We start from the raw sequence: 20,611 nt of genomic DNA, 5'->3' as shown, positions 1-20,611 counted from the left end.
AAAGCTTTTAAAAAAATACGAAAACATTTATAGAAACAGAAATTTTTAAGTGACAATGAAAAGTTAATGAAAAACTTTTATTAAAAAGTTTTTACTTTTTATTTTATATATTTGCCTTTAGAAGAGACGAGACAACAGCATTTTAATAATACAACAGATAATAAAATAATAAATAGTTAATAAACCTATAAAAAATAAATAAATTATTTTGATTGAATTTTTGGTTGTTTTTGCTTATTTAAATGCTCGTTTTGTATTAGGTAAGTCATTGGTTGAGGACCACTGCTGTACAAATCAATATGAAATAATTGATTAAGAATTGTATTAATTCAAATCAGTTCACATTTATTTGTGTAGTGCTTTTTCACAATACAAAAATTGTTGCGACACAGTTTCGCAGAAAATGAAAGTTTTGTGTGTTGGTTGGTGTTCGGTCATCTCAGATCTTATTAAAGCCACAAATCAAAGCCTTAAAATCATATTGTTTGATAGTAATTTAGGATTTTTGATTCAGGAACACGTCTTATGCTTGACCTGCATACAGCCATATAGGAGCTTATGAGATCCAGTTCATTTAAAGGACAGAAGAGCGCTGACAAAATAAACCGAGTGCTTTATTTATAATTGAGTTGGTTAGTGGCTAGCCAGCAGGATGCATTTGTTTATATATTCAACTGTATGTTTATAAATGCTGGACTAATTCATAATATGGCAGTTCCCTACTGTATCAGAACGTGTTTTAATGTGGTGAGCCAGATATACACTTCACATATGAAGCATATAATCACATTGCATAAGTGGAAACACGGGCTTCCTCTGCTTGGGAAAGTTCTCCGTCTCGTCTTGAGGGTGTTACTGCATTTGGTGAAGCCTTGATATGACAAACACGCAGACGGAGGCGCACGAGGCCGCTAGTGCTGCTGTCAGTGTGCATGTGCGTCAGTGTGATGAATGAATGGCGATAAGGTCAGTCTGCCCTTGGTGCTGTTATCAGGGACACGCTTGCGTTCGTCTGTCTCTCTCTCACCTTCAATGTGAGTTTTGGCCAATATCTCACACGGCCTGTTCCTCTAATAGCATCTGACCACCGGCATCCAGCTGAAAGTAAATTATCATCGTTTAACGCAGGACGCTGGGGTTTAAAACAGACTCCTGTAGTGGAGATATAAGCTCTCTTCCAAACCTAGTGAGCATCATTGCTGAAATGAACTTCATGCAATATATATATACATATATATACAGTACAGACCAAAAGTTTGGACACACCTTTGAACCAAAGTTTTCTTTATTTTCATGACTATGAAAATTGTAGATTCACTCTGAAGGCATCAAAACTATGAATTAACACATGTGGAATTATATACATAATGGAAATATGTCATATTCTAGGTTCTTCAAAGTAGCCACCTTTTGCTTTGATTACTGCTTTGCACACTTTTTGGCATTCTCTTGATGAGCTTCAAGAGGTAGTCACCTGAAATGGTTTTCACTTCACAGGTGTGCCCTGTCAGGTTTAATAAGTGGGATTTCTTGCCTTATAAATGGGGTTGGGACTATCAGTTGTGTTGTGCAAAAGTATATATAGTATATATAGAATTAAATATTTTCTAGAATTAAATATAATTCCACATGTGTTAATTCATAGTTTAGAAAACATAAAGAAAACTCTTTGAATGAGAAGGTGTGTCCAAACTTTTGTTCTGTACTGTATATAATTATATAATAAATAATTATTTATTACAATTATTCTAATTATTATATTAGTATAATTAAGATACATTTTTTCACAAAATCTAAGTATTGAATGAGTACAAATAATGTTATTTAAAAATATAGAAACAACTAAGTAATATATAATGTAAAATAAAATTTTATATATATAAATTAATTTATATATTATATATATATATATATATAAATTATTTAATTATTTTAATGAAGTATGAATTATTTAATTGATTATTAATATATAATTGTATATTAATTATTTTTGATTAAGTTAATTATTATAATTATAATTTTAATTATTATAATTATATTGTTATAATTAATATAATTTTTATCTCTACTTCTAAGTATTGAATGAGTACTAATACTGTAATTTAAAAATATATAAATAAATACATGTAATATAATATAAAATAAAGTGTGTATGTATATATATATATATATATATATATATATAATATAATATATATAATATATATATAATTCACACGTAAAGTGCACAAATATTTAGTGAAATTTTTAATTAATTGCTATAATTATTTAATTATATTTAATTAAATATGAATTATTTAAGTTAATTATTATAATTGTAATTTTAATTAATTATTATGTAATTTTTATCTCTACTTCTAAGTAGTAAATGACTACTAATACCGTAATGAAAAAATATATATAAATAAATATATGTAATATGTAATATAAATATAAATATATACTGCCTTAGTGATTTATAGTGATTTAGTGACCGAATGAAAACATATAACCTTAGTAAGATAGTCTTCATTTGCTCCAAGGTAAATGAATGTTAATTACTTAGTTTCACTTACTCTAATACTATCACTTGTAATGTCTTTCAAATAAGGCTCTTTCTCTTTCAGTGTCTGTGAAGACCATTTACATCAATTCTGATTTGCAAACACTGCAAATGACTTCGTAATTTAACAATTTCTATTCAAGAAATCAGCCGATATTGTCTTAATTCATTCCACCCCACGTTAAGGTTCATATCCAATCAGTTTTAAGACATTTTACTAAAAAATCATGCTGTTCAAAATCATTTAAACTCATTCCAATGGCATGTTTCTCTAAGGAGCATACAGTATGATTTGTGTAGATGCATCTATAGAGCCTTTTAACAAATATGGAAAAGCGTGAAAGATTAAAGGACTGTGTCATTATCCACGTTAAGTGGAGTGAGTTTTACAGCTGCGTTAATGAGTGTTGCAGTCTGTATAAATGCAGGTTTAATGTCAGGATTCAGTCTGTTAATTATGTTTGTTATTGTGTGTTTGCCTTCTACCACCTATATCAATAACTTACAAACCTTTCATCTCTGAATGGTCTCTAATGTCTGTTGCATTGTGTAAAATGCTGTGTCCGTATCCGCTGGGAGATGTACACGGCTCTGCTCTCTTGATTTATTACGCCTATTGTCTGCGCACTAATTAATGAATACAGCACATATTTGCATACATTACCCGTCACAGAATTATTCATTAGCTCACAGTAATTAGTTTTGCGCATCTTTGCAGTGTGAAGCGCTACATTAAAATTGGTGTGATATTAGTTTGGACTAAACGAGGTGTCACATGACAGAATATGACAGCAGATTCGGCCCATTTTCCATCTGCTAATTAGAATTATAGATCATAAAATATGCAAGCATGCACAAAATGTCACGTAGACAATGGGATGATGTGTATTGTGTTGCAATGTTTCCTTTGTATGATGTTTACATTTACATTGTAGTTGTTAATGCTTGTGCTCTGAAACATTGAACTTTATGTATTTTTATTTATATGTAAAGATACATTTTTTTAAATTATGAATATTTTTTACCATTTTTGAGTGGTTCTTGCACATGCAAATATTACAGTGTAGTTGCTAGAGTATTATTTTCTGTATTTTCTGTTGGTTTGTATTAATTTATTTTGTATTAATTTAAGTTGTAAGAGTATTATTGTTTTTGAAGTATTCATTATTTGTGTATTTACTTGCATACATTTGATTTTTGCATTTGTTTTTGATTTATGTATTTATATTTGTTGAGGATAGATATTTTTACATTAATTTATTTTTATATTATAATGCTTTTTTTTTTAAGTATAAGTGGTTCTTACCCATGCAAATATTGCAGTGCAAGCTGCAGTGCATATTGTCTTTGAAGTGTTTGTTATTTATTTAGTCTTTTAAAATGTATTTATTTTATTGTTTATTTTTATTGTCTATCATTTTATTGTGTATAATTGCATTTACTTAGTTTTTTAAAAATATATCTATATTTATTTTGCAGACAGAATCATTTAGTTATTGTAATATATTTTATATACATTTTTTCATATATTTATATTAATATTTTTAAAGAACATATAAGTGGTTCTTGCCCATGCAGATATTTCAATGCTGTTGAAAGAGTAATATTGTTTTTAAAGTATTTATTTACTTATTTAAATACTTACTTATTTATTTATTTGTAGTATTTGCATTGATTTTCTTTTATATTTATGTTTGTTACAGATTTATGTAGAATTGTGTATTTATTTATTATTTTAAGATTTTTGTATATTAATTTATTTTTCATATATTTATATTAATGTTTTTTAAGGAAATATAAGTGGTTCGTGCCCATGCAAATATTGCAGTGCATTAACAAGAGTTAATTTTTTAACAAGAGTTTATCTATTTAAATACTTATTTGTAGTATTTACATTTATTTTTTTTATATATTTATATTTATGTTGCAGATATAATTATTTATCTGTTTATTATTTTAATACATTTTTTTAAATACTAACACAAGAGTTATTATAGTTTTTGAAGTTGCAAGAATATTGTTTTTTAATTTTTTTTAAACTAACTTATTTGTTTTATTGTGTATGTATGTTGTTGTCTTATTGTGTATTATTTGCGTTTATTATTTTTTAAATATATCTATATTTATGTCGCAGACAGGATTATTTATTTATTTTTTAATTGTAATATTAATTATATAAATTTTTCATATGTTTATATTAAAGAAAATATAAGTGGTTCCTCCCCATGCAAAAACTGCAGTACATTTGCTAGGATATTCTATAATGTATATAATATAATACAATATTTATTATTTATTTTTTCATATTTTTCATATGTTTATATTTGTTTATATTTAAGAAAACAGTGGTTCTAACCTATCCTAATAATCCAGTGCAGTTGCCAGGATATTCTAGGTCATTTCTAGGGTGTTGCTTTTAAAGAAACCAAACATGCCTTAGTAAACATCCTGCCAAAAACAGACCATTTTAGTAACATTTCCTTGATATGTTTTTCTGTTTTCCTCCAGCAGGGCGGCGATAAGAACTCCAGCCACTCCAGCAGTAACACTCTGTCCAGCAACGCCTCCAGCAGTAACAGCGATGAGAAGCACTTTGGCTCCGGAGACCTGATGGATCCAGAGATGCTGGGTCTCACCTACATCAAAGGAGCCTCCACAGACAGCGGCATCGACACCGCGCCCTGTAGCATGACCCCAGGGGTCGCCGGAGCGTCCACAGCCCGCGTCATGCTCCAGGGACGCGGGGCATCCGATCCGGGACACCCTTGGACGCCAGAACTGACGGAAGAAGGGTCCACGGAGGAGGACCACGGCAGGTTGTACCTTCCCCAGAGCTACGCCGCAGCTCTGGCCGCCGGACACGCACCTGCGGACGGGAGTATGGGAGACCTGAGCGAGATCTCATCACATTCTAGGTGAGCGAAAGAGAGAGATCTGATGTTTACAAAAATATAAATAGGTCAGATTTGTGGCTTGAGGCTGAATGGATCAAATGTTTCCTGCTTGATAATGTTCGGATAATGTTTTTGCCAACATTATTGATTGGCCTACTGGTTGGATTTCCACTAAAAGCTGAAAATGTGCATTCCCTAGTCTGCTATGAGTTACTTTTATAAATATGTGCATATTCCCCCAGTTACACACAAACAAACACACAATTAATTGGGTGCAGATGTTTAAGTGTTTTGCATATCCAGCTGTGTGTATTCACTTGGAGAGAGAGGAATGCTTCTTTTTAATAACAGGTCTGCAGGCTTTTAACATCTAAATCTCATTTTGAAGACAAGTTCAGAAGTTTAGGGTCTCTTCTGCTCACCAAGGCTGCATTTATTTGATCAAAAATACAGTGAAAACTATAATATTGTGTGATATTATTACAGTTCCAAAGAACTGTTTTCTAAAATATAAAAGTTTTGTAAAAATATAATTTATTACGTTGATGCAAAGCTGAATTTTCAGCATCATTACTCTAGTCTTGAGTGTCACATGATCCTTCAGCTTTGTATTTTTGTGAAAAACACGATACAGTTGAGGTCAAAAGTTTGCATCCCCCTTTGCAGAATCTGCAAAATGTTAATTATTTGACCAAAATAAAAGGGATCATACAAAATGCATGTTATTTTTAATTTATTACTGATCCGGATAAGATATTTCACATAAAAGATGTTTACATATAGTCCACAAAAGAAAATAATAGTTACATTTATAAAAATGAGCCCATTCAAATTTGATTCTTAATACTGTGTTGTTACCTGAATGATCCACAACTGTGTGTGTTTTTTGTTTGTTTAGTTATAGTTGTTCATGAGTTCCTTGTTTGTCCTGAAAAGTTAAACTGCCTGCTGTTCTTTAGAAAAATCCTTCAGGTCCCACAATTCTTTGGTTTTTTAGTATTTTTTTGTATTTGAACCCTTTTCAGCAACAACTAAGGGACTCATATGCAACTATTACAGAGGGTTCAAACACTCGCTGATGCTGAAGAAAGACCATGCACTAAAAGCGGGGGGTGTAAAATGTTTGAATTTGAAGATCAGGGTAAATTTAACTTATTTTGTCTTCTGGGAAACATGTAAGTATCTTCTGTAGCCTCTAAAGGGCTGTACTAATTGAAAAAAAATATGATATTCAGGCAAAATAAGAAAAATGCACACATCTCCATTATGTTCAAAAGTTTTCACCCCTGGCTTTTAATGCATGTTTTTTCCCTCTGGAGCATCAGTGAGTGTTTGAACCTTCTGTAATAGTTGCATATGAGTCCCTCAGTTGTCCTCAGTGTGAAAAGATGGATCTCAAAATCATACAGTCGTTGTTGGAAAGGGATCAAATACACAAAAATAAATAATGAAAACCCAAAGAATTTGTGGGACCTGAAGGATTTTTCTGAAGAACAGCAGGCAGTTTAACTGTTCAGGACAAACAAGGGACTCATGAACAACTTTCACTAAACAAAAAAACACTATGGATCATTCAGTTACCATACAGTATTAGGAATCAAGGGGATGTAAACTTTTGAACAGGGTTTAACTATTATTTTCTCTATATGTAAACATCTTTTATGTAAAATGTCTTATTCAGGTCAGTACTAAATAAACAAAACCATGCATTTTGTATGATCTCTCTTATTTTGGTAAAATAATTAACATTTTGCAGATTCTGAAAGGGGGGTGTAAACTTTTGACCTCATCTATATATTTCATTTTTCAGGATTTTCTGATAAATAGAAAGCTCAAAAGAACAGCAGTTATGTGGAATAGAAATCTTTTGTAATTTTACAAATGTCTGAAATGTCACTTTCAATCAATTTAATGCATCCTTGCTGAATAAAAGTACTAATTTCTTCAACAACAAAAAATCTTACTGACCCCAAACACTTGAACGGTAGTGTGAATTTGGAGCAGGACAATTAAGCTTGTTTTCCAGGTAGCAGATTCAATTGCTTTTTTGCATCATGGAAAAGGAAGTCTTAATTTGCACTGAAGTCATTATTTGCATTGTACAGAATGATCGTGGGAGTTGTGTAATTGAGGAAACGTAGGATAATAGACGCTGTTTTTAAAGGGAAAAAATAGATGGCTTTGTGCATAGCTCTTAAATGTAGACATAAAGGGTTATTTTCCCTCCGTACAGTGAAACTGCTTTGTTTTGCACTGCAGAGCAGTTCCAGAAAATCATTAGCAGAATTGCCAAATTACCTTCTGTTATGTTCAGAGTGTTTTATGTTCTTCAGAACCAGCTGTCTTCAAATGCGTGGCTAAGTGAGGTTTCAAAAGTACACAACTTTAAGGAGCATTATCTAATCTTGACTAAACCCTTGTGAGCACAGACAGTTACATAAAAGGCAGAAAAATGGTGAGAAGTCTCTTTGAGATGGACCGGAGAGAATGGCAGCTGTCATGTTGCTGTAGAAAGGTCAGGGTCCTGCTCACAGGCATGTTGTCAGTTCTGATGTGTGTGTTTTTGAGTGCTTATTTGTCTTGTGAATGCATTTCAAAAGATGCCCGAACAGAGCGCTGTCAATACAGAACTCGCCCACTGTTTCCTAAACTGAAAGCCCGAAGGATCGCTCGTAGGACCCGTCTGCATTCGATCGCTATTGATCTAATTACTTCAAAGTGTCCCTATTATGCCATTTTCAGGGTTCCTAATATTGTCTCCAACAATAGGTTTACTTGCATTCAAAGTTAAAAAAAAAAAACGTTTTTGTTTTCTCAAAATATGCATTTAATGTCACCTCACTTTCTACCAATTCGAAACGATTCATTCGAAGCAGTTAAAAAATTTCAGTCTCTCTAAACCCCTCCTTTCCATTAGCCTACTCTGCTCTGATTGGTCAGATGGCCCAGTCTGTTGTGATTGGTCTACCGCAGAAGCTGCATGTTTGAAACGATACACCCATATAGTAGGGCTGGGTATTGTGACCAATTTGGCAATTCGATTCGATTCTTATTTTTATGGTTTCGATTCGATTCGATTTCGATTTCGATTCGATTCGATTCGATATCGATTAGCTATCAATATTTCATTTAAAATGTTAGTTTTGCAGACATGGGATCCATATTTTGATATAAATGCTGGTAACTGAAACTCTCCTACTTAAGTTTATTACTGAAATACACATCAACATTAATAATAGGGTGCACAATTGTTTATTTTAAACAACTTTTATTTTAAATTAACCCTGTAACAAGAATTCAAAATTATGTGCACCATGTAAACAAACTGCAAAATGCACATTATTACTGTAAAAAAATAAAAAGACTGTAAATGTGCAACAGTGAAATCTATTAAGAACTTCAAACATGTTTAAGAAATAAAACATTTTTCTAAATTCAAAACGTTCAAAACAGATCCATCATAAAGCCCTTGTCTGCATATACAAAACATTCTAACTGTCCATAAAACTAACAGTTCTTAACTACAGCCTAAAAATTTTTGATCTCCAGATTTTTCTGCAAAAAAAAAAGCAGCTGATCAACATGTTCTGATCTGATCCAAGGCAGCTCCTTTGCGCTGTGATTAGATCACCAGCGGTTGAGAAAACTCTCAGCAGGAACACTAGTGACACCTTCAGGACGAGAGGGGAATATTCATATCCTCTTACGTGAGGCACGTGCATTAAGAATCGATTCGGGGATTTCCCGAATCGATATCGTTGCGTTAAACTGAAGATCGATTAAAATCGGAGAATCAATATTTTTTACCCAGCCCTACCATATAGTATAAACATCTTTTATTTATCATACTTGCAGGTTGAGATTTAATGAATCTAGCTGGTCCAAATAAACCGGGTACTGAGCCAAGAAGCATAAAACTCCTTGAAATTAAAGCAGTCAACAGTAAAATGACAGGAACACGAAAAAAGACTGTAGTTGTCCTGCTGTGCTATGTTGGAAATGTTGTAAAAGGGTTTACTCCACCCCAAAATGAAAATGTTGTCATTAATCACTTACTACTATGTCGTTCCAAACCCTTTAAATCTTTGTTCGTCTTCGAAACACAATTTAAAATATTTTGGATGAAAACCGGGAGGATTTTGACTGTCCCATTGACTGCCAGGTAAATACCACTGTCAAGACCCAAAAAAAGTATTTAACAAAAGCGCAACTCCATCTCATTTTCTCCTCAGACTTTAAAATCCGAAAAAGTATGTAAATTTTTTTTTTTTTTAGGAAATGATCAATCATTGCGCTAGATAACACCCTTGGAATCATGTAGACCCTTTAAAGCAACATTAAAACTGAAGTTTGGACCTTCAACTCGCTGATCCCCATTTAAGTCCACTTTGGAATTTCAAACTCGGGGCACCACAGAAGTCCACTATATAAAGAAAAATCCTGGAATGTTTTCCTCAAAAACCTAAAAGGAGAAGTTCATTTCCAGAAAATTTTTTACAGATAATGTACTCACCCGCTTGTCATCCAATATGTTCATGTCTTTTTTTCTTAAGTCGTAAAGAAATTGTTTTTTGAGAGAAATATTTCAGGATTTTTCTTTATATAGTGGACTTCTATGGTGCCCCGAGTTTGAACTTCCACAATGAAGTTTAAATGCGACTTCAAACGATCCCGATAGGGTTGTAAACGATCCCAGCCGAGGAAGAAAGGTCTTATCTAGTGAAACTATCAGTAATGCGAAAACCCACATTTGGGATCGTTTGAAGCCGCATTTAAACTGCATTTTGTAAGTTCAAACTCTGGCCACCATAGAAGTCCACTATATAAAGAAAAATCCTGAAATGTTTTGCTCAAAAAACATAATTTCTTTACGAGTGAAGAAAGAAAGACATGAACATCTTGGATGACAAGGGAGCGAGTACATTATCTGAAAATTTTTGTTCTGGAAGTGAAGTTTAATTTCTTTTGACTGAAGAAAGAAAGACATGAAGATCTTGGATGACATGGTCAGAGTTCTCCTGTTTGTTCACTCAATGCAGTTTTATGGCCTCCATGTTCCATTCTGACTAAATGAGCCCTTAAAATGCAACTGGGCACATTTGTAAATTATTCCCCATCTTTATCTAACCACCAGTGCTTGAATTAAACAGTACAGGAAGCAATTTCATGTTGTTTTGATGGTTGGGTCTCACGTTCCTCTATCCCATGTGCGCTGGCCAGTGGCTCCCACCACTCCGGCAGCCCCTTACCCCACAGCTTCAAGCACACACCCTCTCCAGAACCTTCCAGAACCCATGCAGTCCCCCAAAGTAGCCAGGAGCCAGGTCCCAGCACTGATGCACACACACACAGCTGGCGTAGGAGGTCCGATGACAAAGCGATCCCGGACGAGCCCCCAATTCAGTCCGAGTGTGGGTGAGTGTGTGGATGTGTGGAATGGGATGCATCTGCTGCTGTGATTGGTTTATTTGGGAGTTAATTGTTTAGGCCACTAAAAGCAACATTAAGACACTTCATATGAGAGTTATTTGTTGTTTAATTGAATTTACCATTCGCCATTACCACATACTCAAGAGGCCTCGAAATCTCTAGAGCGTGTAAAGCACTCAAGTAAGACTATGTCTAAAAAGAGTTGTATTGTAATTTCCTAACGCGAACAATTAGGTTGGGCCTTAGATTTGATTAAATTTAATCTTGCCCTCCAAGCTTGTGCCAGTGTGACTCATTAAGCGTCTGGTTTAAAAGGCCAGGAGAGACCAATCTATTCCGAGGCTGAATTTAGCCAGCAGCGGAGGTCTCTCACTTCTTTTTATCCAATTAATCTCTGCGCTGGCACAATCATCAGGCAATTCCAGTTTTCAAGGACGAAAAACCATCTGCAGTAAGTTATAGATCAAAGTGAATCTTTCCTTTATCGATCTGAGCATCAACAAGGCCTGGAAAGAAGCATCAGTAGATTAACAGGGCTTGATCGAAGTGAGTTCTGTGTGAAATCAGCTCTGTAAATGTGCAGATGTGATATACTTGGCATGTGTCTCTTCTCATTATTGATCTGTACGCTGATGCCCGATCCCTGTGGACTGTACTGTTCCACATTGAAGATCGGTGTTTGCCCAGTGGACTCTAAACGGATCCTGGAGTGGAAGCGTTTGAGCCACCTCTGATTTTCTTTTTAATATTCTAGTTTTGCTTCTATCCGTCTATCGTTCTATCCATTGTTCTGTCGTTTTATCTATCATTCTAGCCATTTTTCTATCTAATGTTTTATCATTCTATCCTATCCATCTATCCATCTATCTATCCATCTATCTATCTATCTATCTATCTATTGTTCTAACCTTCTGTCTGTCTATCATTCTGTATTTTATCTAGCGTTCTTTCGTTCTACTGTTCTTTTGTTCTGTCGTTCTAACTGTTCTATCTTTCTGTCTATCGTTCTATCTAGCATTCTATCGTTCTGTATATCGTTCTTTCTAGCATTCTGTCTATCGCTCTATCTTTCTGTCCGTCATTCAGTGGTTCTATCGGTCTATCAATCTATCTATTGTTTAATTGCTCTATCTATTGTTCTGTCATTCTGTATATTGTTCTTTTTAGCATTCTGTCTTTTGTTCTATCATTCTGTCCATCATTCAGTGGTTCTATCTATTGTTCAATCATTCTATCGATTTATTTATTGTTCAATTGTTCTATCTATCGATCTCTCTATTCAATCGGTCTATCTATCAATCTATCTATTGTTCAATGATTCTATCGATTTATCTATTATTCAATTGTTCTATCTATCAATCTATCTATTGTTCAGTCATTCTATCGATTTATCTATTCAATCATTCTATCGATTTATATATTGTTCAATTGTTCTATCTATTGTTCTGTTGTTCTGTATATAGTTCTTTCTAGCATTCTGTCTATCGTTCTAGCATTCTGTCCATCGTTCAGTGGTTCTATCTTTTGTTCAATCATTCTGTCTATCGTTCTATCTATTGTTCTATCATTCTTTCCATCATTCTTTCTAGCATTCTGTCCATCATTCTGTCCATCGTTCTATGCTTGTATCTATTGTTCAATGGTTCTATCAATCTCTATCTATCGTTCAATCATTCTATCTATCGATCTATTTATTGTTCAATCATTCTATCTATCTATCTATCTATCTATCTATCTATCTATCTATCTATCTATCTATCTATCTATCTATCTATCTATCTATCTATCTATCTATCTATTGTTCAGTCATTTTTTCTATTGTTCTATCTATTGTTCTATCTATCATTCTATCGTTCTGTATATTGTTCTGTCTAGCGTTTTGTCTAGTTTTCTATCATTGTGTCTAGCGTTCTTTCTAGCATTCTGTCTATCATTCTATCTCTCATTCTGTCTGTCATTCTATGGTTCTATCCATTGTTCAATCGTTCTGTCAATTGTTCAATCATTCTGTCTATCGTTCTATCTATTGTTCTGTCATTCTATCGTTTTATCATTTTTAGTCTGTCATCGATCTATCTATCTGTCTATCTATCTATCTATCATTCTATCTATAACTCTGTCTATTCACTGTTCTATCTATCTCTTGTTCTGTATTCTTCCATATTCATTTAATTAATCTTCAATTTAGTTACAAATTGCAGTTATGTTTTCTGTCTAAAATGCAAACCCTGTATGGATTAGTCTGTAATTAATATAATTAGACTTATCTGATAACAATAGACCTCTCTGCTCTGTCCACATTTAGATAGCAAGTGTGTACTTGTCCTCTAAATAAAACTCTCTCGGGTCCATCTCTCCACTAATGTCTTTGTTCAGTAAAAGTTTCCACTTAAACTCTTCTTAGATTGATGGTGCGGCTGAGCTGCTTTTCCCCAGCTGTTATGAAAGAAGCCTTGTAATGCAGTTAGCACCTCCTTTCCTTGTTTATTCCACCTCAGCCTTTATTTCACATTACGTAACCCAGCCTCTAGACAAATCATCCAATATCGCTCGCATTTATTGTGCCTGCTAATGAAGCTTTTTTCCCGTTTGCAGTGCGCCTTGACACTATAAACCGCTCGCCGTGTGAAAGCAGCTGCTAACTTTGTTCTCTGTTTCTTCTACTCTCCTCGGCTTCTGTTGCTCAGTGGAGCCGAGAGCTTGTTGTCTTTTCTTCTGAAGGCTCTAGCCGAGCGGTCCAGGTACAGACACACACCCCCACTGTGTATGTTTGTGCTCACGCCGTTAGTGAACTTTCCCCTTCGACCCCTGATCTTTCTGTTCTCCTCACTGCGTGTAAATGTCTCGAGTTGAAATTCTCCCCACTGTGCCGCACCAACCCTCCTCTCCTCGCTCACCTCGACACTTTCTGTCAGACTCAGACATAGCCTGTAGTGCTCGTATCAACAGTTGCTCATAGACACATACACCAGTAAAGGCCAGTGGGTCACTAAGTGTGTTAAAACCACGGCGCTAGTGCCAGACAGCTGTGATGACATTGTCCAGCGCCTGTGGGCTTTGAGTTAGTTTTGATACGCCCTCTTCACTATTGCACTCATTTGGATTTTTGCTGCATTGCTCAGTTGTTATTTTTATCCATGACAGAATACGTAAAAGACGACATAGCGTACATGTCTGAATGTGACCTTCCTACAAGATTAATTAACTCACCTTCAGTATTTACACACTCGTTGAGTATTTTTAACTCTGCCGCAGATTGTATATTAGTAACCTTTACGTTTCGTCTATTATTTACAAGGACATTCTAGAAGCTGTGCAGAAATGTCTATCATTGTTTTCCCTGTGGATGTCTGTCAGCCTGAGGCTGAGCCTGATTCTGGGTCTGTAATAAAGAGTTGAATAATGCAGATTTAACCTTAATATATACTAGTAGATCTCAGGTTTTTGTGTGTGTGTGTGTGTGTGTGTGTGTGTGTGTGTGTGTGTGTGTGTGTGTGTGTGTGTGTCTGTGTGTGTGTGTGTGTGTGTGTGTGTGTGTGTGTGTGTATATATATATATATGTATATGTATATATGTATATATAAAATGTATTATTTACATGTTTTATTTATTTATTATTTACTTTTTTTTTGAATATTGTGTTATTTCAGTTATTTATTTTTAAAGAGTCTGAAAAGTTAGTGCTGCTCTATTTAATTTAATTAATCTATTTAAGTTTAATTTTATTTGTATTTTGGTATATGTTAAACTATTCACAGTACTTGCTACATTTCATTTTAATTATATATTATCTGCATTATTGTTTTTATTTGCATATATATATATATATATATATATATATATATATATATATATATATATATTATATATATTTTTGTATTATTATTTACTTAATTTAAGTTTTGATTATTTCATTTATTATTTTTAAAAAGGCTACTTAGATACATTTTGGTCTGTATGATTAATTTGTATTTGTTTTTATTTTTATTGCTTAAATTTTATTTATTTTATTTAGACATTTACCATAGAAATACTATGCTTTTTAGACATGATACCATGATAATACCATGTTCTTTAGACATTCGCCATAGTAATACTATGTTTTTAGACATTTGCCATAAAAATTCCTTGCTTTTTGGATATGATACCATGGTAATACCATGTTTTTTAGACATTTACCATAGTAATTCTATGCTTTTTTGGACATGATACCATGGTAATACCATGTTTTTTTTTTTAGACATTTACCGTAGTAATTCCATGTTTTTTGCACATGTTACCATGGTAATACCATGTTTTATAGACATTCGCCATAGTAATACCATGTTTTTAGACATTTCCCATAAAATTTCCGTGCTTTTTGGACATGATACCATGATAATACCATGTTTTTTAGACATTTACCATAGTAATTCTATGCTTTTTTGGACATGATACCATGGTAATACCATGTTTTTTAGACATTCACCATAGTAATACTATGTTTTTAGACATTTCCCATAAAATTCCATGCTTTTTGGACATGATACCATGATAATACCATGTTTTTTAGACATTTACCATAGTAATTCTATGCTTTTTTGGACATGATACCATGGTAAAACCATGTTTTTTTAGACATTCGCCATAGTAATACTATGTTTTTAGACATTTCCCATAAAATTTCCGTGCTTTTTGGACATGATACCATGATAATACCATGTTCTTTAGACATTCGCCATAGTAATACTATGTTTTTAGACATTTGCCATAAAAATTCCTTGCTTTTTGGATATGATACCATGGTAATACCATGTTTTTTAGACATTTACCATAGTAATTCTATGCTTTTTTGGACATGATACCATGGTAATACCATGTTTTTTTTTTTAGACATTTACCGTAGTAATTCCATGTTTTTTGCACATGTTACCATGGTAATACCATGTTTTATAGACATTCGCCATAGTAATACCATGTTTTTAGACATTTCCCATAAAATTTCCGTGCTTTTTGGACATGATACCATGATAATACCATGTTTTTTAGACATTTACCATAGTAATTCTATGCTTTTTTGGACATGATACCATGGTAATACCATGTTTTTTAGACATTCACCATAGTAATACTATGTTTTTAGACATTTCCCATAAAATTCCATGCTTTTTGGACATGATACCATGATAATACCATGTTTTTTAGACATTTACCATAGTAATTCTATGCTTTTTTGGACATGATACCATGGTAATACCATGTTTTTTTAGACATTCGCCATAGTAATACTATGTTTTTAGACATTTCCCATAAAATTTCCGTGCTTTTTGGACATGATACCATGATAATACCATGTTTTTTAGACATTTACCATAGTAATTCTATGCTTTTTTGGACATGATACCATGGTAATACCATGTTTTTTTAGACATTCGCCATAGTAATACTATGTTTTTAGACATTTCCCATAAAAATTCCTTGCTTTTTGGACATGATACCATGGTAATACCATGTTTTTTAGACATTTACCATAGTAATTCTATGCTTTTTTGGACATGATACCATGGTAATACCATGTATTATTGACATTCGCCATAGTAATACTATGTTTTTAGACATTTGCCATAAAATTCCATGCTTTTTGGACATGATACCATGGTAATGCCATGTTTTTTTTACATTTACCGTAATAATTCCATGATTTTTTTGGACATGATACCATGGTAATACCCATGGTAAGCACATAAAAATTAAACATTAAATATTAAATTATAAATCTAAAAATAAAAGCTAATTCAAAGTTATAAAGCTAATATTTTAAATAAAAAAATTATGAAAAATATAATAGTATATAAAAATATAAATAATATTAAAATAACACTGGTTCATGGTACTCTAATAAAAACAACTCTAAGAAAACAAATACAACTTCATCCGTTTTAGTAAGCTTTTCATTTTGATGAAATCAGAAATAACAAATTACTATTATTAATGTACAATTATAATTCATATTTTATTCTATAATTTTTTTTTTTTTATTATTTTATTTCATTTTATTCACCAGGACAAGATTTAATTTTTATTTATGTTTTTTTAATAGATTGCTGGGGATTGCTAGATCAATGTCTTTCTCCAGACACCATTGACAGGGTTTTTAATATGTGATTTCTGTATTTAATATGTGATTTCTTTTGTAGTTCAGGTTTAGTTCTAGGTTTAGTTCTAGTGTGTGCATGCTGTCTAACAGCTATATAGCACGCTCCCAGTGACTCTCACTCTTCACCCAATGAAAAGATGTGTGACAAACGCTCGTGAGAAACATTAGCATTAACTCAGAGTAATGTTTAGAGTGATACTGTGATTAACATGAATGTACACTGACCTGCAGCATCTACACCTCTTCTGTCCTGCTTCACACGTGCTGAAACCGACCCTCCATCATCCTCAGTGTTTGACCAGCAGCATGAGTGCCCTGCTCTCCCCTCACTCCTGGACTTCAGAGCATCTCCGGCCAGCATTTATAACCTGTGTCCGGCTCTGTGTGTCCCCGCAGGCAGCTGTACGCCGCTGAGACGTCCTGTCGGCTGCAGGACAGAGGACGGGACAAGCTGAAGGACGGAGGTCTGCAGCCAAACATGTCTAAAGAAGAATACATGAAGATGATGCAGCCTGAAAGCCCTCCTGGAGAGAGCGGACACAGGAAGGTACGTGTGCTTATGCAGGACAGTGGTATATTATGCATACTACAGGACATACTGAGATCATCTTCACTAGATTCAGATACTATGGTATTTTCAAACTTACTGTGATACTAAAATTCAGTATTCAAATTCAGTATATGTCCAAAATACTATGGAAGTATATTTGGACTTATTTGGTAAGTGCTTTTATACATGATACTGTGGTAATATACCATGTTTTTGACACTTACCATGGTAATCATGTTTTTTTTACTTTCTTAACACAATGTTTTCATCTAACATGTATTTTGAGGTGCAGCTCATCATATTAATTGAGCGTTTTCACTAGTTGGCAGTAAACTGATTACCTCACCTGAATATGTTCGTAGATTTGTGTTGGATGTTATCCTTGGAATAGAAATATGGATATTTTGTTTGTAAACATTCTACTTTTTTTTGCTTATTACAGTTATTGTCTTAAAACTAACAAGCCAGTGTCGTGTAAACGTGGCTGAAGACGCGAAAAGATAAACAGACAAACCGAATCAATTGAGTGAGTCATTTACACTGATTGATTCAAACTCGTGACTTTGATCATTCAGTTCATGCGATTCACTTGCAAAAACCATCTCAAATGAACAAAAAACATTCATTTTCGAATTTCGACATCGCTTGTAATGATTTTAAAAAGCACTTATAGTGATGGATGTAACGGAGCTTTTCGAAACTCTGAATCAGTAGAATCATCACATCGCAAATTGATTCACTGTTTCGAAGCGCTCCAGTCAGATCGCAAATCATTTGATTCTAAGCAGGATTTCAAATCGTGTATCGCGAATCAGATTTCAAAGCAGGTTCGCAAATGATTTTGCGTATTAAATGATTCGCGATCCACGCTTCGAGTCCTGATCTGAAATGGTGATTCGTGAATCATTATTCAGATCCGGAGTTCGGAACGCAAATCACGAATCATTACATTTAGATCAAAACCAAAGACAAAGGGACCTTGTCGAAACTTCGGAGCAGGTTCGCGAATCTTTTGATTCACATCGGGGCGTCTGAGCGCGCATCGCAAATCATTTAATTTAGATCGGAACTTTGAAACAGGTTCGCAAATCATTTTGCAAATTGCGAATCATTTGATTTAGATGCAAACTTTAGAGCGAGTTCGTGAATCATTTATCTTATTAAATGATTCGCAGTCAGCGCTGCGAGTCCTGACCTGAAATGGTGGTATGCGAATCGTTATTCAGATCGGAAGTTTGGAACGTGAATCATTTTTCTTGGATCGAAACTTCGGAGCGGGTTCGTGAATCTTTTTATTCTGATCGGGGAGTCTGAGTGTGGATCTCAAATCATTTGATTTGGATCAGAACTTGGAAACAGGTTCGCAAATCATTTCGCGAATTGCGAATCATTTGATTTAGATCGGAACTTAGCAGCGGGTTCGCAAACCTTTTATTCAGATCAGGGTTTCTGTGCGCAGATGAACTTTCAAACAGGTTCGCAAATCATTTCGCGAATTAAATGGTTCGCGCTCCGAGTTCTAATCTGAATCTCAGTGTTCGCGAATCATAATTCAGATCAGGACTCAGAGCACGAATCAATTTGTTTGTTTTTTTAAATAGACCATAGTAATACCATGTTTTTCAGAGTTTTTAAGACAATTACCATGGTAATACCATAGTTTTTTACATATGTACCTTGATAGTACTATGTTTTTAAACATTTTCCATGGTAATACCATGTTTTTAAGACTTTAAGTATTAAGTATGTTTTCAGTATGTTCAGTGTTTATCATGGTAACACTGTTTTTTAATTATGTCAAATGATAAAACAAAGTTTTTAAGCGAGTATAATAGTAATACAATGTTTTTTTTTTTTTTTTTTTGGATGTGTACCTTGAAAGTACTATGTTTTTGGACATTTACCATGGTAATGCCATATTTTTTGTGTAAGCTACCATACTAACACTAGTTTTTTTTTTTTTTTTTTTTGTCATACCAAAGTAATGCATTCAACATCAATACTGTGGTTCATTGTGATATACTGTATATTTACTATAGTAATACCACTTTTTGTAGACATGATACCATGGTAATACCATGTTTTTAGGCACTTACCATGGTAATGTTTTTTTTAAAGTAATTAGTTTTTAGTGTATATCTTGGTAAAACTATGTTTTTGAAGATGTCTGATGATAAAAACATTTTTTATGTAATAGTACCATAGCAGTTTTTTAGTTTAATACCATGGTTTTAAAGTAATATTTTAATTGTACTGTTTTTAAAATATTCCAATGATAATTCCGTATTGGCATATTGACACATCATAGTAGTAATGTTTTTATTGTTATTTTTGGACCGCTTACAATCAAAAAACCACGGTTTTCTTGGAGTACCATGTTTATTTCTGTAGTATTTAATTATGGTGATTATCTCACACCATGGTATTAAGTTCACATGCACTTTCTGCTGTCAAATAATGCTTTTCCATCCATTAGCTGTGATTATTGTGTGAATCTGCTCTCAGTCAGAGCCACATCTCAAACACAGTCTGTAGTGCTGATAACCTCAGCGTGTGAAGTGAACGAGGGCTGAACAAACATGTGTGTGTTATCAGCCAGAGACACGATAACACGCGTCTCGCTCCGGACAGATTCTGTTTTGCTAATCTGATTGCTGAGCTCTCGCTGCGTCTGCGCTCCCTTCATGTTGTGGATTAACGGGAGGAAGTTGTTGGTGGATGGTCTGTTTCTCTGAAGTCTCCTCTGCTCCTGGAGACCGTCTTAATTGCGTTTGGAGTTCCCGGGTCTCTCCCATCTCCCTTTATCTGCTGGGAATGGCCAGAGTAGATGCACAATGGCCTATTTTTAGCAGTCTGTGTGGTGTTGCAGTGCCCTCAGCAGCAGACGGGTCATTGAGGTGCTTTAGGCCGTCCCGTCCAGCTTAGCTGACAGCATTATATCGTATACCTTACACCTCAGGCGCTGACCGTTATCTGTGCTTCCTGTGCTTAGACTTCAACTGGCTGAGCATCTGCACTTCTCTGACCTGTCCAAATCAACACAGCCCACTAAAAGGTTC

General features: G+C 33.9%; 1 protein-coding gene across 1 annotated transcript in view; it reads left to right on the top strand.

Moving 5' to 3' along the window:
* LOC141325830 (signal induced proliferation associated 1 like 2) overlaps positions 1 to 20,611 on the top strand; it is a 187,379-nt gene that overhangs the window by 136,163 nt on the left and 30,605 nt on the right. Inside the window, exons 15-18 of the mRNA XM_073834561.1 lie at positions 5,051 to 5,457; positions 10,657 to 10,851; positions 13,554 to 13,607; positions 17,399 to 17,549. Of these exons, the coding sequence (XP_073690662.1) occupies positions 5,051 to 5,457; positions 10,657 to 10,851; positions 13,554 to 13,607; positions 17,399 to 17,549 (807 nt within the window). The remainder of the gene's footprint in view (positions 1 to 5,050; positions 5,458 to 10,656; positions 10,852 to 13,553; positions 13,608 to 17,398; positions 17,550 to 20,611) is intronic.

This window comes from Garra rufa, chromosome 2, assembly GCF_049309525.1.
Source record: "Garra rufa chromosome 2, GarRuf1.0, whole genome shotgun sequence".
NCBI lineage: Eukaryota > Metazoa > Chordata > Actinopteri > Cypriniformes > Cyprinidae > Garra > Garra rufa.
The sequence above is the reverse complement of the archived record's forward strand: the minus strand, read 5'-3'. Positions and strand labels throughout refer to the sequence as shown.